This window comes from Phalacrocorax aristotelis, chromosome 15 (assembly GCF_949628215.1).
Source record: "Phalacrocorax aristotelis chromosome 15, bGulAri2.1, whole genome shotgun sequence".
Taxonomy (NCBI): domain Eukaryota; kingdom Metazoa; phylum Chordata; class Aves; order Suliformes; family Phalacrocoracidae; genus Phalacrocorax; species Phalacrocorax aristotelis.
The window spans coordinates 4517671-4544374 of NC_134290.1; the positions used below are offsets into that span (position 1 = coordinate 4517671).

A 26704-nucleotide genomic window follows, 5' to 3' on the forward strand; every position below is an offset into this window, starting at 1 on the left:
GTCTTGTCAGGCTTGTGTGGTGTGCTACAAGCCTGCCTCCATCCTCTCTGATCAAAGGGGAGCTGCTGAGAAGGGAGAGGAAGCACTTGGCTCTGCAGGGAGCTGGGTGGGCAGCTCCAGCCTCTGCTCCAGCAGCTGACCATCAGAGGGGAAGGAGGAATCTCTTTCTCAGCAACTTCACTGAAGAGGCCACCCCTGTTCTTCTCAGTGGCCACTTCACATGCATCTCCATTCACCAGGAAGGCCTGTTCAGGTGCTGTTTGGGGTAATGATGCAGTTAATTGCTCTGTGCTCTCAGGTGGCTGTAGGAAGATCCAGCTGAGTGACTCCTGCTCTTACTTTCCCACAGTGCCAGCCCAGAAGCTGCATCTCTCCCTCCTCCTGTATTTTCACTAATAAGGAGGAATTATAGCAATGGATGAGGCAGAGCAAATTAGAGCCAGTACTAATGAAAGAAGCTTTATTGGATTTGTAAATAGGTGTCAGGAGTAAAACGTCAAAGAACACAGGACTTAAAAACGATTGTGCTTGTGTTTTCTGAGCAAAAACCAACCACAGCTTTCACAGTCCCAGCTGTGCTTTTATAGAGATGCTTAAGAGGAACCATTTAAGCTTTCTTGGGATAATCTTGTACAGTATAAGCGCCTGCTTTACTACCTGCTCTGGCTGCAGAGCTGATAGCTTCACGCTATGCTGAGCGGGTGATAGAGATTTGCAGCTTCTTAGAAGCAAGAACTGAAGATGAATACAGTATTAGGAAGGGAGAGGCAGCATTGTGGTGGACTGGCAGAGAGTAAATGAAGCTATTAGTCCAGAGAAGAGTAGCTAGAGAAGAGCAGAGAGTTAGTTTATCCTGGCAGGTGATTTCCCTCAACAGTGGATTGGGGGAAGTTGGTATATAAAATTCCCTTTTTCCAATGCCTTGTCATCAGGGGGTTTGGGCAGTACTGATACACAAAGAAAAATCATGTCCTCCAAGCACTCAGGACTTCACCTTATTTGCGTAACGGTGACGGCCATTTCTGCACTTTCTCACAACAGTGTTTGGCAGCAGCACTAATCGTACAGTCCTGTAGTCCCCGCCCTCTGCGTAAAACTAGGCAGCAATGTACGTGCCTACAGAGCTTATTTCCAAAGTGCTCCTTCTGCAGCGTTCCGAAGTGGGAAGGCAGCACTAGGTTTACCCTCAAACAGTAGCTCTAACGCTACAAAACCCACTGCTGATTTTCTCAGCACACAGATGACAACCACAGGCACCTTTGCATGCTTGACTTTATACAATACTAGAAAAAACAGAGGGGGGTGGTGGGAGAGGGTACTCAAAAGCAGATTAACCAAGCAAAGCCTGCTTGTGTACCTGGAAGTTTGCCTCTGTGATGGGGACAGCACTCCAAAAACGTGCTAGTGCTCCATGACAACAGCGACTGGAACAGTTTTATCACCAGCTGCTGGCGGATACTCCAGGCTGACCTAGGCACAGCATAGCTGCTAATGCCATGGCATTTGAGCACCTTACAAACAGGTTACAAAGTAAACTCAGTAATAAGTGTGTCTCCCTGAGTAGGGAAAGTCCTTTCAGCAACTACAAACTGTTTACTCCCAGCCTTCCCAACAGCAAACATGATGATCAGGGCAATTCTGCTTCACAGAGTGTGACAAGTGGTTATTGTGGAGGCAGCTCCCCAGGGGACTTTGACCCTGCTGCCTTCAACTCTGATTTCGATGCTACTGTCATGTAGTTTAGGATGCCTTGATCCTGATGTTCAAGTGTCTTTAGTATCCGTGGCGGTGGCTGGATCTTCTTACACTAAACCAACACAAAAGAGCAGCTGAATTTCACTGCCTGCAGACACAGCACATTAAAAGGCTTGTTTACATTCCTCCAAGTTAAAGATCAATACGGTTCGCAAGAGCCTAAAACACCAACTAACAGAATTAAATCATTTATTTGCACGTTCTGTTTTCACACGCCTCACTCAAGGGACATAAATTTATGATGAGGTCTTATTCACCTGAACTCCTGTGTGTCTGTCAGCAATGGGAATAGCCTGAGCGTTTTCTTATCAACCTTCAAGTTGTACTTCAGGATAAGGCATTTCAGTGGAGCAGAAAGCTGAGGGCTGTTCCAGGGAAGCCTCGCTCTCAGAGCTGCCCGCTGCATGGCCTGGAAGCCCACTTGAGTTGCAGAGAGGGCGCATGGAGCCAGTATGAAAATAAAATTCTCAGAATTATAAATAGTACAAAAGGAAATGAAAGGCTGGTGCAGCCTGTCTGATGCATCGCGGTGCAGCCCACCGTCATACACATGTCTCTCTATAAAGTGAAGAGCAGTTAGGATCTGTCTGGAGGGCAGTTCCTTTCCATGAACGGGCAACCCTCCCACAGGGCGTGCAATTCCGCATGAGCTGAAGTACAAGGTATTGAACCACAACATCCAGTCCCCTGAGCAAAGGGAGTGCTGAGGGAACAGAGCACAACTGCCTCCTCCTAAGCAGAGGACTGGGGATGATGCAACACCTGCACTAAGAGTCATTCAGGAAGGAATCATGCCTTTATTCCGCTTTCTGTCAGCCATGACTCGTCGATTATGGTTAGCTCTTGTGCTTTTGTTTGCTTCCTTCTTCCTTCGTTCCTGCACTGTTTCGCGGTTCTGCCCATGGCCCTTCACATTCCCAACGACAGCAGAGCTGTCGTGCTTGTGCCTGGAGTACACAGAAAAAGGACATCACAACAAGCACACTGCACACTTGGGGGACATAATATACTGATCCCAAGAAACAACTGGGTGTGAGGAGTTCAGCCAGCAGGCCTCGAGCCACAGCTCACCCCACCTCCGCAGGGCTTCTGCAATAGCAGAGCATCAGCATTAGCCACACAATGGCTGCGTCCTTCTACGCATTGAGTCTGTCAGCTAAAGCCAGCTATTAAACTGTCCTGAAGTCCCTGTGGGAGCTGTTCAAGCTCTGGGAAGCTGTACTCTCCAAGATCTTGTCTTGCACAGGGCTCTGCTGCTTATGGTAAAGGGACATGCCTACCCGTTTGATGGGATAGAACAAGTAGTGAAGTAGAAGTTGGATGAGGAAGTTAACACCACCACAGTAGTGACCTTGACATACAGGAATGTTAATGAACAGGTATACCCTCAGCAATTCCAGTCAGCAGCAAAACATCTGCTAACTGCAGAGCCACGGTTTCACCCTGCGGAGGGAGATGCTTACTTACCCTTTCCTTGCAAGGTAAGCCAGTCGCCTGGCTTCAGCTCTCTCCCGCAGTACAGCTGGGTCCTGCACAAAATGGTCCTACCATAGGAAGGAAAGAGGTCATTAGACTCATCAGCATCATGCAAAAGGCTAGAGCAGGAGCTGATTCCGCTGGACCATGGAACAGAGTCAATTCATTGTTCATTACCTCTTCTGGCTGAGCCAGCAGGATTGGTGTCAGTGACTCTAAACACAAAACCTGGCAGAAAACCTGACTGAGACGCCTTCCCACATCCTACCTCTGCCAGCAACACCATCAACATCATTATTTCCAGTACATCCATGACAACAGAGCATTAGCGACTCTCATAGTGTTCTGCTGGCATTGTCCGTCTAGGGAATAAAGGAGATTAAGCCCTTTCCATGGGGTAAGTGTCATTGCTCCAGTACAGTTAGCCTAGGAAGCAGTGGATAGCTGTACTCGGGACGTTTCACAGTCAAGCAGACTGCAGAAGCAGCCACTCTGAAAAGCAGCTCAGTCTCCGTGCTACTGTTAAAAGACTCACTCTCAAAGAGGGAATCTGCTCCACATCACTCTGCACGTGAAGCAGGTAAGACATATGGTAAATCTTAATGCACATCCAACGACAAACTAAATGTCACCTTTGTTCTTTCCTTCTCAGCCGCTTCCTCCTCCTCCTCCTCTCCATCCTCTTCCTCTTCCTCCTCTCCTTCCTCTTGTCCTTTAGGTCTCAAGACCTGAGGAATTGTGAATGGCCTGAGAATTGAGACAGAAACAGTCAGCAATGAAGACAGTACAGCCACAAATGTTTCACTGAACAGCACATCCTTTTTGGTTTGCATCATGTCTTCCAAAAATGAGAAGCTACAAATCTCATGGACTTTCTTTTTTTTTCTTCAGGAAAAAAAAAAAAAGAGACCCAGTAGCTAATGACACGTTTACTGTGGGCAATTAACGAACACATGTCCTTTAGTGAGGAATGTTCACTATGAAGTTGTTACTGAAAATAATAATAGTTGAAAAAAGGAGGTCAGGAAAAACCTGAAACCTCACAAGGAATTTCTCCAAGGAAACAACTGCTTCCTCTGGGAGGAGGGGATCCAGGCACAGCCACAAGGTACTGGTAAGGAGTATACCTAGCTAGGCTTTAGCTCGCCAGTCAGGGAGCACCTCCTGTACCAAGACAAATCCTCAAACCTCAAGCTCAGACTAAGACAGAAACATTAATACTCAGAAAATGCTACGGTCCAGAACCTCGACGACAGGTCACCGGTTATCCACGGAGCCCCAGTTTCATTGCTGTGCCCCATTTTCATACAGGAGGAAATACTTGGAAAAAATCCATCAAGCTTTATGAATCACCCTGAACACACAGAGCAGCAAAGCGCCTGGGGGAGTGGAGGCAGAATTTACTACATGCCAACAGCTCATCTTTGATATATGGGGGTGGGTGTGTGTGTGCACTTAAACTCTATTTGAATTCAGATCCACCGTTCCACTGTCGAAGCAATAAATGTAAAACCAGAAAAGCCTTTGTTACTTCAAACCTAGAGACCTAGTTTTCAGCAGTAACATTCACTAATGGTTCCTACTGCCCCTCCAGGAGCAGTGAGCACTGAGCACCTGAAGTAGGGGAAAAGACCCGAGTGCCACACTGTAACAGGCAAACCACAAAAAGGATTGAAATTGAAGCCTCATCACACTTAAGGAGGGGGAGGGAAAAAAAAGGCAAAAGGAACAAAAGAACCCCAAAGATGCATTTTGGTTTGAGGTTAGAAATAGTGAGTTCTTCATAATACTTCAGAATTTAAAAGGCAACCTTCAGAAATGTTAAACCAGCTTTTAAAACATGTGTTTTCTATATCTAGCTCTTATTTCTAAAATAAATGTTATACAGCCCCCATCCCGAACTAACCCTTTGCTTCCTAAAAGCTAATTGTCTCCAGCTGTCAGTCATTGTGGAGAGTGCTGTGCAGTCCATCAAGGACTGAGTTCCAGGGGCCATCACTCTGAGATGTCAGAGGGGATTGGCAAGGAGAAGTCCGGTTGTACAGTTTTCCAAATTTTGAAGTTTTCCTTTGCTAACCAGCCATGTTACATTACCCAGCTACACTCAATCCCGATTATTCAAGATAGCCCATATTCCCCTGCTGCAGGCCAGTTTTCTATAAGCAGAAGCACCGCTGGGTGTGAGTTTCAACACAATGGCAAATTCCCCTCTTGGATTTGTTGGTTAGTTGAGGCGATGGCTGAGTCCTGCAGACACAGAAAGCGGAAGACTGAGAACACCCTGGGTGCATGCCATGGCAACACTCCCTACCAACAGGAGAAGAGGAAGCCAAATCTCCCTCCTTCAAAAGGGGTGGTTTGAAGCATGGATGTTCTTATTGAGAAACAGAGCCAAAACCCAGTGTGGAGCAGATTTGTGAGAGCCAGACAACTCTAGGTGGCGATTCCCATCAACTTCCCATTCACTGAAGCCACAGCACCTACCTCCGACTAATCAGCTCATCATCCGAGTCAGCATCATTTGCCCCCACTTGGTTTCCATCGTAGGTGTCATCATATTCATCCTCATAGTCCTCCTTGTAGAGCTGAGCTTCTCCTTGAGGCACAGGGATCTCCTCCACAATCACACTGTACTGCCTGTAGCGCTCCTTCTGCTCAGCAATCAGGCGTTTGTCATTCAGCAAACTCCTGGTCGTGTCCTTCTCCCTCCTGCATTCCACAGCATGGAAATGGGGAGGCAGACACAGAAAGGCAGTATGTGAAGATCTTCTCTAAAAGTGATTTTTTTTTTTCTGTTAGTAAGTGGGAGCTGAAGTAACAGAGACTCATCTCAAACTCCACAAGCACTACTTAAGCCCACCTATTTCCCCTCTCATTTATAACAGGGCTGTTTGTCTGGCTACTAAAAACAGCCACTCCGGGCTTAGAACAAAGTCATTTTTAAACAGAAGCCCAGCAAGATTACGCAGCAGATAAGAACAGGAATTGGAGACCACCACTGTCATCTGAGACAGAAAGGAAGCTTTTACAGGAGGCCACATGCAATTATACTCAAGCTGAAATTTGGCCAAGATCCAAACAACACAAGAAATCCCATGAATCTTGAATGGCAAACTGTTAGGGCTAAGACTCCAGTCTACGAGACGGCTCTGCCAGGTCCAGAGTGCCCTCTAACACCATGCTGCAGTATCGTCTCACTGCGGTAGCACGCACAGCTGCAAATCACCCACCAGGGCTGCATTGGAGTAACTGCTGCACAGACACGTATGTTCCTATAGCCAAGAACCTCAGCTTACAAATATAAGATGCAAAATACGAATGTGGATGGGGAGAGCCAAAAAATTACCAATGCAGCAAGTAAGGATTAGAATAAGCACAACTAACAATGAAAAGAACAAACTAGGTTGAATCAGAATCACTAGTCTATCTCAAAGCACTGCATGTACAATTTTTTTAAAAACTTAGGAGGCAAGTAAACTATAGTAATTTTAAAGAATGAAAGACCAAGAAACAGAATTTTGACAGAGGTATTAAAAAGCAGCCACTGAGATGCTGCGTCTCAAGCTGCACAAGCAGAAACTCTTTGAAGCCCGATTTTTCAGACTAGCCAAGTACATGCTTACAGCAAAGCAGTAAGGGATTCCACTGACAAGTATTCACGGGACAATCTGCAGCCCTCAAAGTCTAGGAGGAACATGCATCAGTGGTCTATTTGGCATCTGGATATTATCAGAGAAAGAACCCATCCAAGGCAGGCTGTCAGTGACCCAAGAATGGATAGGCTTATGTGACACACTAGCAAGCAGTGGGGAAGTGATCTAAGCAGCCTGATTTTCATTAAGAATCTCAAAACAAAGTAACGTGACAGATAGATGTGGTTCCCCTCTCTTCCATGACTCACTCAGTTACATGCCTGCATTCAGCTGCAAAATGCCCTACGAAGCTTGTGGTTAGTTCACACATACCCAGGCTGGGATAGCATCTTCTGCTGGTGTTCAGCATGAGGCTGAACTAAGTATTTGATAATTGTTTCCTGTTGAGCTGGTCTGATGACTACAGAAGAGCTGCAATGAAATGTTTCAGACACCAATTCCAGGAAAAACAGTGGGATAACTCCTCCAGTCCCACAGTGTTCAGGACGTGTTCTGACTTCAAGAGATAGATTCAGCTAGCAATTATGGCTGGACAGGCAAAGACAGGTTACATGACTTTTCAGGATCAGCAAAGAATCGTGCTAGTATGTTCATCTCCTCATGCTTGTCTCTCTCCTCATCCTGGAGTGTCTTTCTCCTTCAGCTTACCAGGCCCTTCCCCAAACTGCTTACCCTTACCCACACAGCAGCTAGTGCAGTGGGACCCAACCTGACCTGGCTCCTGAAGCACTACTGCAACATCATGCTTAGCCAGCAACACCACTCTAAACACCAGCAGAATTTGGTGAGCAAAAGATTTTAAGGAGACAAAAAAACCCAGAAAAAATTAAAAATATATGGTGATACAATTTGAATTCAAAGCAGATCTCAAACTAGGCTATGAGAACTCTGTTACCCAGATCCCTGGGTGAAGCATAAGATTTCTTGCTTGTAGATCAAGAACTACTGAGGAAGTTGCACTTCCAGTGCTGAAAGGACACACTCTTCATACATATGGAGTTCTGAATGTTAAATCCTAGAGAGCAAGGTACCTTAGCTTATCCTTTGATTTAGTTAGATGTGATCAACTTTGGGCATAGGGTGTACATTGCTGATCCCAGATAGTTACATCCAGGTTTCAAAAACCACTCAAAACATAACTAACATGTCTGGAGTCCTGCAGAGAGAATGTTCTCTGTGTAAGAACTGTTTCGAAATGAAGACATTGCCTGAGGGAGGCCAAGAGACACCAGGAACAGCAGCAGTAAGAGGATAATCCCAAGAGGTCACGTAACAGTACAGCAGAAGAGATGACAGCTTTCTCAAGGAATGTTGTTACTGTTTGAGAGAAGGCACAGCCTCCCTGGGAGCAGCCGGAGAGCAACGCCTTGGGAGCAGGGTCGCACAACCCAGCTCAGGGATGACTTAAAACTTTCAAAGCTCTGTAAGTGCTCTGCAGAGGGAGCTCCCAGCAGGGTTATTCCACAGACTGGGTGTGCTGTGCTGACCTCAGACAGTGCTCTCTGGCCCTGTCCAGCCACTGCAGCAGCCACCCATACATGCAAAACATTCGGGAGGTGGGAGATAACTGAGCGTGCCTGCACACAAGGCTGCTGCTGAGAAGGTGCCTGCCTGCGCTCTGAGCAAGGCAACATGATGAGGAAAAAGGAGAGAGGTGGTGCCTGTGAATTCCTAGCTATGGACCCTTCAAAAGTCACTGTCTTGCCGAGAGGGAAAAAAAATTACTTTCTTGCATAGCTGAGCCAATACAAGCATTATAGCACTGCTGCTGAACTGTTTGACTGGGCTTTAGGACAAAAGTGGTTTTCTCCCAAGAGTTTCATGCAGCTTTGCAACCAAACCTGAACCAGGAGCTCCCAGGGTCATGCGGCTCAATCTCCACCCAGACTTCTATTTATGCTCCACATAAATACATACCAACATAAAGATCAGACTTAGCTGGTTAGAGAAAGTGTATTAAAAGAAACTAAAACAAGTCATCCCTATTGTAGAGATACAGTTGACATCCACGAGAGCCAGCAGGATAATGCCCTAATGTAAATTTGCAGGGAGCATGGCCGTGCACAACACACCAAACTAGGCAGAAAGGAAAGGAACTGCCCTTCTGCAGGAAGCTTACAGCAGCAGGAACAACAAAAGTAGTCTAGGTCACTAAGGGTTATCAGATTTTTGAAGTAGATGGATATTGAAGCTTCACTTGGATCTACACCAAACCATTATTCTCAGTTCTGAGTCACAATCCCAAGCTCGTAGAGATGGTTGCTTTTCAAGGTTTGTTGTTCAGTACAACTTTAACAAGACCAAGAAGCAAGAGCCCAACATTACAAATGAGCTTGGCAGAGCAATCTCTAGCAGCATACAGAGAAAAGCCAATTAGGAAGAACACTGACACCATCCCCCTAATAATATTTCATTTTACCTTCCCAGAGAAACAGAAGAAACAGGTGGGGAAGGTTTTTGATAAGCCTTACCCCCTGCCAACAAATTCTTGCAGGAGGTTTGTTCGGGAAGTAAATTCGCAGGTTCACAGATATTTATTCCTCTTGACAGACAGGGTTAGTTAAGGGTGCATGATACTCACCGCTTGCCTTTTTGTATCCGAGAAAGGTCCACTGAATCCCTACTGAAAACATCAAACTCATCATTCTGGAAAACATTATAGCGAGAAGTGACTAGAGGAGTAGGGTCTGGCTTCAGCTGTCTGTTAAAAGAAAAATTAAAAAAAAAAAAAGAGTATAAAACCAAAGGTGAACTGAGGAAGACCAAGTCCTCTCCTTCCTAAGACCTTGGTTTGTTATTTGTCAGTCTCAAGGTCATCCACAGCATGCCAAGATCCTCTCTGTGGTGTGGGCTGACTGTGTCACAGGTTGCTACTCCTTCATTTCACAGCTGCACCATAGTATGTGCACGACCACTACACGGCATTGGTCTAAGATAAAAGGCACAGTTTTCAAAAGCTTATCTTTGTTGGGAAACTAAAGCAACTTACAGAAATACAAAAAGAAAATTTTCTGTTCATTTAAGAATAAGTAAAACTGTACAGGTACAAGGAATATTCAACAGACTGCCTGGTCTCAAAACAGTGACTCAGTAAAACCAAACACTAAGTATGATGAATTACATGCTGGAAAAAATTCCAATAATTTGCCACTGTTGATTTCAGGATATTTATCTCCCTATGGTTCCTTCTTAATTCTTTCTCAGGGTTCCAGGTTTACGTTTGTTCAACTTAAAAGTCAAAAGACCATTATTTTTACATTCATTTTGTTGGTGCTGTTAACTCAGCTGGGCATCTGAAGACACTGCTGTGCTCAATTCTAAAATCAGCAGTGATCAAAATTCTACATTTGCTATTGAACTGGCAGTTTTGCTTCAAGATGCAAAAGGCAGGAAAAAAAAAAAATCCAGCCCTATCTTCTGGTACTGCTGGCTTTGCAGAAAAAAACAACCCTTCCAAAGCCATATAATTCGTGCCAAAGACAGCAGATCTGACTGTGAGAGCATGAAGATTGTTGCAAAACCAAGATTTTTTTTTACATCATTTTTCTGATAAAGATGCTTTCCTTTTTTAATGCAACAATGGGACAGTCTGCCCGTTCCTCCATGAAATGTGAACGAAAAGCACATTCGCATTCTGACACTCAGTCAGAAACTGCTGTTGCAGCACAAACACATGCAAGCAGCTGCAGACAGACTAAAACAACTCCATTCCACTGCCAGCTATAAACCCTACATCCCAGAGAAGCAAGCAAAAGCCTGGCAAGTTTGTCAAAGGGTAGATAAAAATGGATCTAAATTGCCGTTTCCAATCTCTCTCTGGTTTATCTTCAGTGACAAAACAGCAGCCTTTCAAATACTGTATTTGACACTGCAGGTTGATTTTCAGCTGAATTAGTTCCTTTGAAAATGCCCCTTCCCACAGGACAGCTGGGATTTTGACACCTATGACCCTGTCTTCTGCAGCAAAATAACTTTTGAAGGCGACATGTTCTGCTGCCCAGTCCAGGCTAAGCCCATGTCCCCGTGATGGAATTTTAATGGTTCTTATTTGAGTGTTTAATGTACAAGTATTTTTTTTGTCCCCCATCACAAAACACAACCCATCAACCACTCTACTGAAATGCTGAACAGTGAATGTTCTACTCCTCTGCAGGGACACAACGAGGGCAGAAAGCTAGTGGCAGATGGCAATGAGAAGCTCTCCCTGCAGCTGTCTACCCCAAGAAAATGCACATGCAACTACTTAGAGCTCTACAAGTGTCTGAACTTCAGTAAGAATGATAACCCACAAACAAAAATCTAAAAGGCAAAGCTGTGCCAGAAGTTGCCCCACACCTTTGCATTGTTCGGTCCAGCTTATCCAAGTATGGCACCAGTTTATCTTCTAGAATGTTGTTGATCACTTGCTCTGCGTTGTAACTGTACTCTTCCAGGCAGGCCAGGATGAAGCCCTCACCAAGGTCTGGCAGCAGGTCTTTCACTTGAGAGATGAGAGAGTCCAGCTCCACCCCTGACACCTTGACAACGGGCGCAGCAGCTGCACCGGCACACTACATACACCAAACAGAAACAGAAACGGTGGCATTACAGGGAAGAGACAGCAGCTGAGGGATGGCAGGTATGCACGTTAAGAAAGGGAAGGGAGCAGCCTGGGTTATCAGAATTTAAACACAAAGTTGTCGAAGACTGAAGTCAAAAGAAGAGAAATCAGCTAGGTTGTTTATATTACACAAGGTCTCTGACACAGACTTGGGCACACAACTACTTTTGTCTGTCCCTGAGTCAGCAAGGATACTCCAGATAAGCTCTTCTTCAAGTAACATAGGAACTGTGTATTTAAAAAAATATGCACATGAACTACACCACTGAAGCACAGTATTTAAATAAACCTCAGCAACAGGAAACCCAAGCCAACAGGAGTTAGAAGCAATTTGCTCAAAAGATAAAGCTGGGATTCAGGTGTAGCTTTGCTTCTCATTTCACCAGGCACACGGGGGTACACTGAAATCTAGCAAAAGTAAGAAATGAGACAAAATCTCATGTAATCTCCCAAACTGTGCAAACCAATCCTCTCTTCACGGACAAATGAAGTAAGGACAGAAAGGGCAGAACCCAGCCCTATCCATACACCTCTCCTCACCTCATCCCCTGATGCATACGCAGCCCCGAGCTCTTCCATGTCCTCAGTGGTGCTCTCCACTACTGCTGATGCTCCATTAGAAGCTGCTGGTGGTGTTGGGTCTTTAACGACTTGTGCTTTTTTCCTGTCAACCCCTTCCCACGCACCTTCCACTGCTTTCAGGATATAGGCTGTCCTGGTCTCATCTCTACGAGAACAGCATTAAGGATGTTTCTAGATGCACATATTCACACCTCACCTTGAAGCAACTATGCCATTTTCAGTGACTTACAAGCCTGTGCCTACATTAACATTCCCCCCTTTCTTTTTTTAAGGAAAAACTTTCCATCACTCACTGCCAGTCATGCAGCTTAACCAGAAGCAGCAACACTGGAAATGCCACTGGCATGAAGGTATCTAAGAGCACCCAGCTCTGCAAAACCCCAAGGTGACAGCAAAGGATACAGTGTGGAAGATGCTTGCTGAAGCAGACTGACATCATCCTCCACAGGAAACAGCTCATCATAGTCACGGAGAAATCTGGAGTTGCAGAAGCAAGTTTAATCAGTCAAACTCAAGAATAAATTACAAGCAGACCTGTCACACTACCATCCCAGCTACACCACTTTTGACTTCCTCACTGCTCAGGCAGGAACATGTACAACCTATCACCCAATACTGAATTCCAGCACGGGTTGCCACGTCTGATTTTGCCCCCATTATACTGCAGCAACACTTCCCCCCAAGCTATCAGAGCCAGCTGCAACACTCATGATGCTGCGACCTGTAACCCAGTGCCGCATTACAGAGCGAATACGGTTTATGACTTGAACATGATCAGAATGACAGCATCGTCAGGAGGAGAAGATCAAATTCCCAGTTTTGCCACTTATTTGCTTCAGGTCTTCAGTATTAGCACTTAACATCTTTCTGCTCTGGTCACCCCAGTTGAAAAGCACAGTTTAGTAATAATAGCCTAACTTGTCAAGGATGGCTAAATTGCTATCCTCCACTTTGCAAGCCTGGATTAAAGAGAGTGAAGGCTAACATTCTCCAGCGTCATGCAACATCCTTCTCACCTTCGCAATAAAGTCTGTACTGCGGTCTGAAATTCTCTCACAGCAGTTCTCCCAACTAGTTAGAGTGATTTCTAACTCCCAAATGCATCATAATGCCTCATAATAATGTCTCAGGCAATTCTGTTGTAAAGAATGGAAGAGGAAGGCAAGCTGACCCTCCCCCTTGGGCCTCTTTCAGCCAGACTCACCTCCTTTCCTGAAGCACCGAAGTGAAGATCTGTAGAAATTCCTCAATAAAAGGCTGAATGTTCTCACAGCTGCAGAAAACAATGGCACAACAGAGTAAAAAACTCAGCGGTAAGCCTACTGCATTGCACAATCTCTACATTCTGCCTCACTAGCCAAACTAGTCACGTTCACATATCAAGGGAAAATCCCATTTGAAAATAGATTTCAGTCCACTCTTGGCTTTCACAGGAGCAACTGGTCAAATGGAAACAAGTTTCTTTTATGGCTTCAGCAAACAGTAGATCAGTGTTAAGAAAAAGGTATTTCCCTAGAAGCCAGACATATCGTTTCCACAGTAGCTTTAGCTCTTGTCAAACTGGCAATGAGTGTCTGGAGCTGTCCTTTACTAGCTCTGAAGTTCATACAGTCCTTAATACCGTGGAATTGGAATGCATTACACTCTGGTTCCTTTATACTTCCAATATTCTGGTGGGTACTGAAAGGCAATACTCAGGTAAGAGAGGGTAAGGCAAGGCTACTATGGCTCCTTTAAGGCTTGGACTTCTAGCACAGACAGATTGGGAGATTCAGTCCATGTCACAGGGGAAGTCAAGGAAGCAACTCCAGGTCTCTCAATAAGGAATTCCACCAACAGACCCTCATCTTCTTGGACAACTCTCCTGATATCAAACCAGGGAAAATATTCAAGCAGAACAGGAGCCAGAGACCAGTAATCTACGAAACCCGTAACAAGTACAGGCAAAGACAGACCAGCCCAAGACAGCACTGGTCTACGGTTCTAAGCACAAGATCCAGGTTCTTGTCTCCGTCCCCAATGTACAGCATGATTTTGGGTCATTTAACTTCTCTTTATTTCTCTATTTTAAAGTAAGGACAGTTATACTTGCCTTCATTTTCAGATTACTCACAGAGCTACCTGTTAATAATTTTCACGACAGGAGCAGGGGTAGAATTAGGTAAGGCACCGGTATCTGGATTTAAAATTACTGTTTTCAGTGATCTGTAACACTGCATTGCTTTTACAGTGGTGTCTCAGTCAAGGTGTCTACACACTGCATTAGTTTGCAGCTTAGCCATAACTGAGGTTAGAAAGCTTGTTGGACCCCAGCCTTGTCCCACTTTAGTGGAGTCAACACACAGCTCACCACACCAATTCTGGATCATATAGCTTCATCTGGGATATTCCTGCTATGCAGGACAACAGACTTCTGATCTTAGCCAAAGTCTTTGGCTATAACCCCAACACAAATAGCAGTATCTCCAGTAAATCTGAAAACGAGGAAACAATCTCCCCCACAATGGCAATAAAATAACTGGCTAGCACCACGGAGTCCAAGTGCCAATACCTGCTTTCTAAGATGGGCTGCAGACAGACTTGGTTTATGAGGATGTGGAAAGCTTCTATCATCTTCTTCCTGGAATGTGAAATTCTTCTCCACAAATCAGCAAAAACACTTCAGAGAGAGTAAAAGAACACACTGTTGGCATCAGCACCAGAAATTAGAATCTTTAACACACCTTTACTCCAGAGTTATCCCTCCAGAGGAGGAATTTCATTAGTAGAATCATTTATTTGCACCAAGAACCAGAGATTACAGCCATTTCATACTCATTAAGGAAAAATGCATGCTCTAAACAAAGTTGGTCTCAATCACCAATTGTCCCACCAGCTAGACACAGGATATCTCAACTGTACCAGCACAGTCTGCTCCTTAAAATGAGACCAATCTGTACAAAGAGATATCATTCATATTTTCACACTTTGTTACGATTTGAATGCATCTCCCATCAAGTTGTTCTTAGACAGCAGTGAAAGAAATCATTAGTCACCCCACTGCCCAGGAAAATGTGGAATTAGAAAAGCCACCTCTTCAGAGTTCTTTGAAGCAGCATGAAAAAAAAAGACAGAAAGACTCCACAGAGGTGGGTAAAGCAACCCAAAGTGAATTTTTAACTAAGCCCTGGGAGTTTTTTATTGAAAAGAAAAAGCAAGCCTTTGCAGCCATTTTCACCTGTTATCCTCATAATGCCTCTTCTTAATTGCAGATTCCAGCTCAGGAATTGCCAATTCATAAAACGAAGCTAATCTGTACAAAGGGACAACAAAACAATAACTTCAACTGAGGTTTCAAAAATCATTTGCTAAAAGACAAATCAAATGGTTAATTTCATTAAATTCTCCTCACTAGCAGCACCTCATTAGCATTATCCCATTTTATTATTTCTTCCCTGAAACACGAGCAAATATGCACTAGACAAAGGGTAGCACTCTAAGGAATCAAAGACATAATCGAGGTGTCTTTGAAGACGTAGGCAAAGAAATGCAGTTGACAAGCATCATGCTACTGAACAGAAGAACGATCTGCCCAACCGAGAAACACCCCAAACAATACGCAGTCTGCAAAGAGCTGATATGCTTGAGTCCATTCTGAAACATCACCTCCCACCCCAATACCCTTATGGCCCTATCTTGCTGTATGCTGAAAACTGGATATGAAACAGGACGTGATTTCCAGTAAAGTCTTACTAGTCTTGCTATTCAGCTCTGCTCTAGGTGGGCATTTAGATGAAAGTATCCAATATACAGAAAACCTAAGAGGATGCGTCAATAAGATGGGGCAGGGAAGAAGCAAAGAAGGTGAGTTTGGTCCAGGCAGCCCACACAGGCCCTTTCCTTCAGGGACAGAGCACCAGGGATGCAAAGAAACGCTCTCACAGAATAACAGCCAATACCACTTCATCAGTAGCTAGATGTTACAAATAACAGTTTACAGCACTTTGCACAAAAGCCAAGCCTGCCGAACTGATGAGCAGAGGCCCCATTAGGAACATTATGTCCGTGTCTCATATTAAGAGCTGAACATGTTAAATGAGTATCCTTGAGGCAAATGTAGCAAAAGCTGGTTGATGCTTTTACTCAGTGAGAGAAATTAGCAAGTGCCAGCAGATGGATTCAGACTCGCAGAGGTTCCAAAAAGATGACACGTAAATCAGTTTTCCCTCCCCACACTCCAAAGACCCAGTCATTAGTCTGTATTGAGAAATAACGAAAATGATCTCTGTGTGATGGGACAGCAGCAACAAGGCTACTTCAGCACATCTCTGACATCAACAGTACCATTAAGAGCAAAAGGCTTTCCTCCTCCGTGTAACCAAGCATGTAAGCAGTGCTGCTTGCCAGTCCAAACAGCCACCAGCAGTCCTCCACTCTGCTCTTCTCTCAATAACCAACTTGACAACAACATCCAAAGAGGACAGAAACCTACACACCCTAGAGCAGCATTACTCAACCTGTGGTCCATAAACCACTGGCAGCTTTAAGACTTCAGAGGCCTGCAACATGATTGGAAACAAAAGCAAAATACAAATGTGTGTTCATTCACACTAACGAGCAAACAAAACAGGGGACATAAGGACAATAAATTAACACTTGACTTCATCCTAGCAAAGGCTGTTGCGGCAAGACTCTACAAGATGATCTGGGAGCTTAAAACACACAGAGCAAGCTGGGTAAGTGCCACTCAAGGACTCGCAGCCTCTCTGGGAACATACTCTGCTGTCTGGTCCTTGAGACTGTCCTGACTCATCGCCACTGTGATCCCGAGTCAGACAGGGAATTAGCTGTCAGCCCAGCTGTGATAGTGCTGGCTTGTCGTCCTCTCCCATGCACTCAGCTTTTGCCAAACCTCAATAATATTCTCTAACATAAAACTTAGTCAGAACATCAAACTAAAACGTTTATTTTCAGACCTTGATGGCCTGTCACTCCGAAATACTATCTACTTCCCTTGCTTTGGGTCCTACAGCAGGAAGCTCTTTTTGTCCACAACTCTTTTCTGCTTGTCCCTCCTCACCCTTTCCAAAGCACACAAAGTACTGTTTAGCTGGGTTTTGAAGTGGTCATGGTCGCCTGGCTCTAGGATCACTCATAGATAATGACAAGGGTGAACACGTAACAGAAACTCTCGATGCCCCTATATTAATTCATTTATTATTCTGTATTCCTGTCAGTTTGAACCTAGCAGTCTCCAGTTGCATTAAATCTGTCTAATCTTAATGATGAAAGGACTGGGACAGGACACAGCAGCACGGTCAGTATTTTTACTTCACCAAGACAAGCTCTGTCTGCAGTCCAAGATGTACCTGTAACAAAACTCATGTTTTTGGAAGGTCTGGCAAGCCACTGGGAAGACATCAAGAAATGCCCAGAGCGTCGTGCAAGTGTCACATAAGTACAGCACAATATCCTTCAGCTCCTGAAAGAGAAAAAGCGAGAAAAAGCAATTACTGAGAAAAAAGCCAGGCAAGTTTTCCTAGGAACATGGTATAACTCACTAACAGGGACACATCACGTTCAGACCAAGCCTTTTTCCTGACTGTACAAAGAGAGTCTGTTGTCGATCATAAACACATTACACGTTACTGGGTCTAGAAGCAGACACAACATCTCTACTAAAACTTCTATCCTTTAAAGATCTATAATGCAATCCCAACCGCTCACTCTCGGTAAAGGTCCTGTGAAATTAGGAGAATCCTCATCGTATCCTGTTTCGGGCAGTGGCTTTGTCCTCAATATATCCTCCACATATAGTATTCTTCCCCATCTCGCTGGAAGCACTGCTTAGCAGCAATACAGGAATTAAAGGGATGATTTCAGTGGTTTGTTCCAGCGCAAGACGGATTTCCAGTGTAGCTGTAACAACTCCCCCACACAAACTATATGGCTAAGGTTTTGTAGACCATGGTCACTGACATGGGGCCTGTCCATACAGCACCCAGCACAAAAAAAACCCCTCTTAATTAATTAAAGTATACTGTTAAACAAACATTTCTGAAGAAAAAGAAATCCAACACTGATCACTGTCAGGCTTACATGGAGACTTCTGTCAGATACTCTGTTACGTTACCTATAAGCCAGAGTAAGTGAAAAAGACAGCAGGTTTAAAATGAACCTACGATACAATGGATATCGTTGAAATGCACATGAGCAAAGCAACCAACTCATGGTGGAAAGGCTTTATCATCAAGTCATACGATAAACAGTGAAACAATGACATGGAACCACGTGCTGTATGAGCCACCAGTATTTGGGAACAGAATGTCCCTCTGTGGTCTTACTGCTCCACGACTGTTCAGTCTGCAGGACTACAAACCGTAAAGTGCAAGAAGCAACAGTCCTACCTGGAGAGGCATGTTCCCCGGAGTCACATTTACTTTTTCTTCCAATTTCTGGGGCTCAGCAGAGGCTCCCCCACACCGCAAACCACACTTATGCAAAATATTGTTGAACACCTAAATCAAGAGATCAGAACAGTGTTAAAACAGACAGGAGAAAGCAGCAGGACATGCTTTATCTTGTTAACAATCACTGCTATGATCACATATGCAATATGGGACCATTTCCATACAGCATGGAGCTGCGTAAGATGAAAGCCACAACAGACTCTTGCGGGCTACAGCAGGAAGGGCCACACTGCACTTCTGAAGCTCCATGCAACTTGCAAGTAATTTAAGTGCAGCTGCATGTGGCTGTGGCGCTGAGACAGGGATTGCAGCTAATCCAAACCCTTAGCTATGTGAGAAAAATCAGCCAGCAAGGCCAACGCTGGGAGGCCACCCGGGATCCCTGTTTACAAGGGAGCAGTGGAACAACAGGGAAGTTAACACCACCTCCTCCTTACAAGCTAGTCCCAAACCCTTCTTGCCCTTTCCCCTGAGGTTAGCACAGCAGATTCTGTAGCTCATTTATAAACAAAGAACCTGGGGAGAAGCTGACATAATTAGGTTCCAGATTGCTAACAACCTTCAGTGGAGGACTAACTTAAAAGCAACTCCTCTACATTTGCACCTTGAGTCAAACCCTCCTCCCAGAGACATGCGAATGGGTGGCAAAAAGTTGTATACTTGGGGTTAATATCACTATTCTACAGGGCCCGTAAGCTCCTAACCCTGCACAGGTATCAACTCCTTTCAGTGACAGCATAAGCACATAAGTAGCTTTATGGATCAGTAATGACACATCTTTGTTTGAGCCACTACATCCATTCATTTGGGAGACACTGGTATCACCCTGCAACGGTTACTAAAACACACAGTAAACAAACCAGTGTTCTGCAGAGAAACTGCTCTGACACGGTACAGCATGAAAAGCAAATGGAATCTCTGCTGTCCTCCCCAGTAATTCATTTGAAGGTTTGGCCTTACATCCTAGAATATTTTTTTAAACTTGGTATTACCTCCGAGATTTACCTCTGACAGTTTCTTCACAAACAGAAGAAAAAAGAATGTGGGCTTTCAGAAAGTGAAGTGACATTATAGATGTCTTGGGGTAAACGGTATCTTGGATTTGTTTATTTTTCTGCACAGGTGAGCTTTTTGAGGACATAAACATGACACTTTCAGGGCCCAAAGATACCAAGGCACCCTGATTTCCCCTCTCAGGTTAAATGTGAATCCTGCTTAATGAGTCTGGAGAATATAAAAGCTGGTTATAAAAATGAAAGCTTAGACATGAAGAGGTGCTAAATACCTTTTGTATGACAAACCCCTTCCGACAGATTTTCATTTACTCCTGAGAACCTGTAGTGTTAATACTAACCCATTCTATGTCAAGTCTTAGCTACCTCTCACGGTCTGTATTTTGTCATTTTAAGTTTCAATGCTTCCTCCACTTGGTGGGGGGAAGGATACAAAGAACACTTTTTGATCTGCCTAATGAAAATTCGTTGAGAATTTTCCACAGAGAAGGCCAGAAGCTGCAGGAAGGTAACAGGAAATAGTCATCACGTAATAGTTTCAGATAAAGGTTCAAAACCTGACACACACTAGCATAAACTAGAAGTAAGCAATAGTAAATACGTTCTGCCTGCCTATGACCACATCTGCTCCCTTCCACCCTCTAAGCTATGCCACATCTCCAGATTAAATCAGAGCCCTGGCCCAAGCAGGAAAGCAGTACCTGGAGGACAGTGGGCAGAGTTTCGTCTAAGTCACTGAAGTAACTCGGTTGCTGAGTGAAGATATTTTCTGAGAAGAGAGGGGGAAGGAGACCATTTCCCATTAGTTCAGACATTCATGCCAACAAGCAAATTTGCACCAGAAGACGTACTTGTATTATTACTGACACACACCCCGCCTCCAGACACAGCTAATAACCATTTAGGACACGGGCAGAGGCTCACTTCTCAACCTGTGCACAGGGCCTACTCCTGTAAAGCTGGCCCATCAACTCTTCAGTGCAAGTAGAGAACTGGTAATGAGAATATGCTCATCAGAGCAGAGCAAACGAGATGTTAGATGATTCACACCCTAGAGACTGGATCAATGAATAATGCAAATGCTATCGCTAAACATTCCTAGTTCCTTTATTTGACAACTGGAGTTGACTTTTAATTACTGACAACAGTTCAGCACATACTGGAAAGTGTTTTGCAGAATTTTTCTTAAAGGTAATGAGGCTGTAGTAATACCTGCTATTATATTACTAGGACTTCATTATCTTTACAAAATACACTGCTGAGTAATGGCGTAGCATAAATTCTCACCAAATAAGCACAGGGGCTGCCTATTTTCCTGTGAATTACTGTTCAGATGATGAAAACTAACAGAGTGCTCCAGCAAGGACAGAGCATAAGTAAGAATTATGAGACAGGTTTCAGAAAAATTTATACCCTGAGAAGAACCTAAAGTTTATCAAGTTATGAATTACACACCAGAACTGCTCATGCCATTACTGTCACAATGCAATGCAGACAGGTGAGCAAATCATTGGTGACTCGTGTGCAGCATTACTGTGTTGCACTCCAGAGCATATGTATAATTCAAATGAGGTTCCATACACTTAGGTCTTCTCTGGAATATTTAAGACCCAGATAATCTAAGCTTCACATCTGAAAAAGAACTATCTTGTCATGCCTTCCTCCCACCTCTGAGGCTTGACAGATGAATTTAGAGTGGAAGTTACTGAAAAAGGATAAATGGATTAAAAAATGCAAAGGTTTATCTAAGCTTTTCTGGTCTGGAAATTTGGTTGCATCACATGATCTCTAATGCTTCCATGTTAGTCAACTCGGAAATGAGACAAAAATAACTACCAAAGAGAGGAAAAAGTTTTATTACATGAACTGCAGACAAAATGGGTGAGAATTTAGGAAGAAGAGCTCACTTAATCCAAGGTTAGGTACTATTCCATCTGTGCTCAGGTGGATGTTTGTATTGGATTTGCATGGCAAGGTTTTGGCAGCAGGGGGGCTACAGGGGTGGCTTTTGTGGGAAAGCTTCTAGCAGCTTCACTAGTCTGACAAAGCCCATGCCAGCCAGCTCCAAGACAGCCCCACCGCTGGCCAAGGCTGAGCCTCCTCTCAGCGATGGTGGTAGCGCCTCTGGGATAACGTATTTAGGGAGGGGGTGGGGGGAAAACCCTGCACAACTCCAGCTGGAGAGAGGAGTGAGAATATGTGAAAGGAAGAATCCTGCAGACACCAAGGTCAGTGGAGAGGGAGGGGGAGGAGGTGCTCCAGGCGCCAGAGCAGAGATTCCCCTGCAGCCTGTAGTGAAGACCATGGTGAGGCAGGCTGTCCCACAACCCCCATTCCCTGTCTCCCTGAGCTGCTCGGGGGGAGGAGGTAGAGAAATCAGGAGTGAAGTTAAGCCTGGGAAAAAGTGAAGGGCAGGGGGAAGGTGTTTTTAAGATTTTGTTTTATTTCTCATTACCCTACCCTGATTTGATTAATAATAAATTAAGCTAATTTCCCTAAGTCAGGTCTGTTTTGCCTGTGACAGTAATTGGTGAGTGATCTCTCCCTGTCCTTATCTCAACCCATGAGCCTTTCGTTATTTTTTTCTCTCCCCTGTCCAGCTGAGGGGAGCGATAAGAGCAGCTTTGGCAGGCACCTGGCATCCAGCCAGGGTCAACACACCGTAGCATTGAAGATCACAAGTGGTTCCCTTGTGAAACGAGCACAGGATAAATCAGAAGCTAAACCAATATGCCCTGTCTTCATTATGCAGGTTCTAGTGTCCAAGGCTGAGACGTTACTTAATATGCACTTGCCACTAAGACCATCTGTATAGACACAGAGAAATCTAGGGATAAGCACAGCTTGAGCACTGCTCTGAAGTGCTTTGTGATTCGAAGGCACTACATAAATCAATGTCTGCGCTGAAATGTCAAGTTCTCCCACTTCATAGACCAGTAATTACCTCATGTCACAGGTTTCACTCGGCTCCCAATGCTGGGAACAAAAGCACTCATAGGAGCAGTTGGACTGTGCCCCATCTTCCAACCCTCTTCCCTCCCTGCCCAGGAACCGAGTTATTTGCCCCTTCCCATCTCTACCAGGATTTTACAGAGCCCTCACAGTCCTCTTACAGTCCTCTTACAGTAGCTGAAGGCACATTTAATTGGCATGGGAAACAACTTCTGCGGCATAACTGAGCCTTGGTTCATGCCTAATGCCACGAGCCCAGGTCAGGACAGCTAAGCGGCAGGCCACACTTTCCTTGACAAAGGAGAAAGTTCACAAGAAAAAAAGTAATCTGATCTAGAAGCTGATCTAGAAATTAGGGGTTCTAGTTGCTACTGAACAAGTCATTTTCAGAGCAGTAACAATGGTATAAAACCCCACTTGTCATTTGGCACTCTATGAGTAAGCAAAAGCCTAAATGCAACAAGTTATTCCATGGCTTTGACTAACCAATCATCTTCTGGAGCAGGAGACCATTTCCTTTCCCAAAAAGCACACAGAGATCCAGAATCTTAGGGATGTCGAACAGGAAGTTATTGTAAATAATTTCTCCAAAGACAGAGGGAGTGATGAAATGATCCTACAAATTAAGAAAAAAAGTTATTTAAAGGATAATCCGTATCTTACTCAGCAAGAGCTCTGGCATTATGATAACACCTGTAAAAACACCTCTCAAAGGTGTACTAAGTATTTGGTTTCATAGAAGGCAGCAACTCTGCTTACACCAGCTTCTGCAGAGCCCTCCACCCCCACATTCCCAGCTGCTTGTCACTGCCACACCACCACCCACCCCACTCAGGTGGCCAGGCCACACGATTAAGGGAATCCATCAACCTAAGAGTTAAAACAAAAAGCTACCTACGGTTCATTCTGTTCCAGACCTGGCTCATGATATGGCCAAATAAACAGCTGAGCTGACACAAGAATGGCTCAGCTTAGGAGCAGGAATGAGTAACCAGGCACAGGAACAGCTTAACTGGCACTGACACTGGAAAAACACACGTGAGATCACAGCCTGAGGTTATTGGTACCCTGGAAGAGTAGAATCAAGGCACCAAAGACAACTGCATCAGCAACAAATTGGGAGAAAAGCCGGCAACTGTAGCTGTACCCTCACTGCTAGAATGCTGTGTCAAAAACATGTGACTCTCAACATTGAAGGAATTTCTTCTAAAATTCTAGATGACAAAAATTCCATCATCTTTGACACTTTGACACAAGCAAGGTAAAACATGATTTCAGATTTTCAGAAGACAAGTTTGCCTATGATAGCAAGTGTTTTCAGTCACAGTGAAAGGTAGTATGCACATTTTCCCTGCTAAAGCAGAGGGACAGGGCTTTATGCTGGCTGGGTTCAACTTCTAGAACTCCCGCTGACTGCCTGCGTGACAACAGACTATTCATTCTCTGCAAATTACTCAACTATGAAATGGTTTCAAATGCTTGTCTGCCTCACTGGAGCGGTAAGATTTAATCAGATCCTGGAATGAAAGACACCATAGAGGTGTCGAGTACTTTGCTGAAGCAGTGCCAGCTGCAGGCTCCAGCATTCCTTCTACCTGTTCCCACCCTAGTCCTCCAGCTCCCACTCCAAGAATTCTCCTCAAAATGTCCCGAGTGTCACCATTGCGATAAGCAAGAAAATCAGGACATCACTAAATAACAGATCATGAACTAATGAGGATATCAAGGGAGTAATTGCTAAAGCACAAGATCCCTCACTCATCCTGCCCAAAGGCCTTGTGAAAATTCCACAGCTCCTCGTGGGAGTGGTGCTCACACAATTAGGGCCGAGCATGTCTTTCAATTATGATGCCAAGAAAACAGTAATTTAAAGCAATTTCACTGTGTCCCCAAAACTTGGGGAAAGTTCAAGGAGAGAAGTATTAGCACAGATTATGTGATGCTGCGTGGCACAGAGGAAGTGGTGCTGAGGCAGCGACCGCTCAGCTACTGGTGGCCTGAGGAGCCTCGGTTCCATGCAGCCGTACAAAGGCCAACATGCTCTTTTTTCTCTTACAGTGATGTATCGTACCACCACCCGTGGCTAACCTGCTATGACTTAGCTGATTGCCTGGATCTCCTTGCTAATCATTGCGTGGTTCAGATAACAACAAGGCAAGGAAATATCTACCTTGGACTCCTTGTGAGTGGACATTCTGAGGAAAGTCAGGAAGACACTCCGATGAAGACATTTCTGCATGTCATTCACCTCTGGATGGCAATCCAACAACGCATCAAACTTGCGAGGGGCATAGCACAGGTAGGAATCCAGACACTTCTGAAGCGTCTCATCAAATATTACCTTGCACAACGAGAAACAAGAAAATGGAAAGATGGGAACTTCACTCATTCATAGGTTGCACTCTTGGGCAACCCAGTTAAATTTAAGAGTAAGCTAAAACATTCAAGAGTGCTAAAAGGATTCACATATGTATCAAATACAAGCAAACTCTTAAAATCAACAATGAAAAAAAATATTTAGGGAAACACTGCTTTGTTTGCACTCTACGGTGTAGTAATTAAAATGCTTGACAAATGACGTAATGATCATTTCCATAAAGGCTTGTATACGCTTTAAAGTTCGCAGCTTTTACAAGCATTTAGATTGTTCATGCTTTTTCTCCAGTGTCCACAAAACAATTATTACCTGGCACCAAAATTTGTCATGAGGCAAAGCCAGAAGCCAGTTCAGGTCATCTGCAATGAATTTTGCTCGCTCCAAGAATTCTTCCACTAAAGCGGGGTCTCTGACAACAGGTGGCGGTCTGTATAGCACAAAAGACCGATCTGCTTTTATTTCTGGGTTCTGCAGAAAGCCAAAATACTGTATTAAAAACACAGAGCAAGTGATAGGAATGCCCAGTTACCATTTGCACTGCTCACTGAATCTTAGGAAGCCAACACAAAATCACACTTTAATACAAATTGACATTCAGTTCCCTGGTAACCTCCCATTTTCTAATCTTTCAAGGCAGCAGATCAGTGGATTTGTGTCCTTATTTATCAGCAACATTTTCAGACCTTCATGACATGGTAGATGTTGCTCCCTGCATTCTTTTAACCAAAAGCCTTGCAAAGCAATCCTCCCACACCTTCAAAACAAACAGCAACAGCTTCATGTCTTGCTTTTGAAATGCAGACTGCACTCTCTCTTCTTCCTCCAAACTGGCTCTTGCACAACATTCCATGAAGTCAAACCAACATGACCACCAAATACAGAGAAGAAACATTTCACTACCCTTCCTGAGGGTTACTGAGCGGTCTTTGCCCAAATACTCCCATTCTAGAATGAGAATCACGCTGAGTAGCGAGCAGCAGCTTTGAGCTCTGCCTCAAACCACACAGGGTACCACAGGTTTACCACAGCGTAAACCTCCTCACAAGCAAGCAGCATTAACTGCAGGTCCTGCTTCTGCAACACGCCCTGAAGGGTCTCTGCACACCTTCTTGTTTCTGGGAGAAAAGGGTAACTGTGGACTTAATTTTTTGATTTCACCAAGCTGAAGCCACAGGGCAGGTGGTCACGGGATGCAGTAAGTGGACAGACTTATCCCACTCCTACAGCTCATAGCTAAACTTCACACAGAGTCTCCAAAAGCTCCCAAAGCATTCTCTCTACTGCAGCAAAGTTTACATTGCTAATCTGGCTGTTCCTCAAAAGGAGTTCTGGGAGAACAAAGTTTACTATAGATGCTGAACACAGTAAGCTTTCATTTACCCGTCACTGAAATAAAACCCTCAACTATCTGGATGCACTAAAACACAAAGAAAACAATTTCTTCAGCGCAGAAGCTGACTAAATTTCATCATATCCTAGACCAAGGGCTAGTTTTGCCCAGGCCTGACTATACGACAATTATTTGTTAAAGGTCTTGTCTGGCTTTTGGGAAAAACACAGCTCACCAGTGCTGGTAAAGTTCTCAGCTTCCCTGTCTTGGGATCCCTCTCAGTCAGCTGGAGTTCATCCAGAGGCAAGGCTGGCATCGTGATGAGTTGTTCCTGTCTTCAGCAAAGGAAAAAAACAAAAGCAGCACAGGATGCATTTTACAAGGTCAATCAACCAAAAGCATAAAAGAGGCTACAGCCTTACTGTAACACATACACACACAGTGGCTGGAAGTACATTTATGCAAAGCCAAACCTCGAGGGAACACCCAAGAGCCAGCTGCACGTGCCTCAGAAGAA

The 26704-nt window shown here is 44.4% G+C and overlaps 1 protein-coding gene across 2 annotated transcripts in view; it reads right to left on the reverse strand.

Moving 5' to 3' along the window:
• Positions 1-438: 438 nt before the first annotated feature.
• The window catches only part of ASCC2 (activating signal cointegrator 1 complex subunit 2), a 29123-nt gene continuing 2857 nt past the window's right edge, over positions 439-26704 (reverse strand). The window contains exons 2-19 of one of the 2 annotated variants that reach the window (XM_075109869.1): positions 26423-26518; positions 25167-25325; positions 24651-24821; positions 22967-23096; positions 20230-20297; positions 18453-18563; positions 17415-17527; positions 15284-15358; positions 14618-14725; positions 13271-13339; positions 12469-12543; positions 12025-12211; positions 11220-11434; positions 9466-9585; positions 5716-5940; positions 3864-3978; positions 3223-3299; positions 439-2702 (exon numbers count right to left, since the gene is read on the reverse strand). In XM_075109869.1, coding sequence (XP_074965970.1) covers positions 2534-2702; positions 3223-3299; positions 3864-3978; positions 5716-5940; positions 9466-9585; positions 11220-11434; positions 12025-12211; positions 12469-12543; positions 13271-13339; positions 14618-14725; positions 15284-15358; positions 17415-17527; positions 18453-18563; positions 20230-20297; positions 22967-23096; positions 24651-24821; positions 25167-25325; positions 26423-26503 — 2268 coding nt within the window. In that variant the 5' untranslated portion in view covers positions 26504-26518 and the 3' untranslated portion in view covers positions 439-2533. Of the gene's footprint in view, positions 2703-3222; positions 3300-3863; positions 3979-5715; positions 5941-9465; positions 9586-11219; positions 11435-12024; positions 12212-12468; positions 12544-13270; positions 13340-14617; positions 14726-15283; positions 15359-17414; positions 17528-18452; positions 18564-20229; positions 20298-22966; positions 23097-24650; positions 24822-25166; positions 25326-26422; positions 26523-26704 lie in introns of both variants that reach the window. The other variant, XM_075109868.1, reaches the window with a different exon arrangement.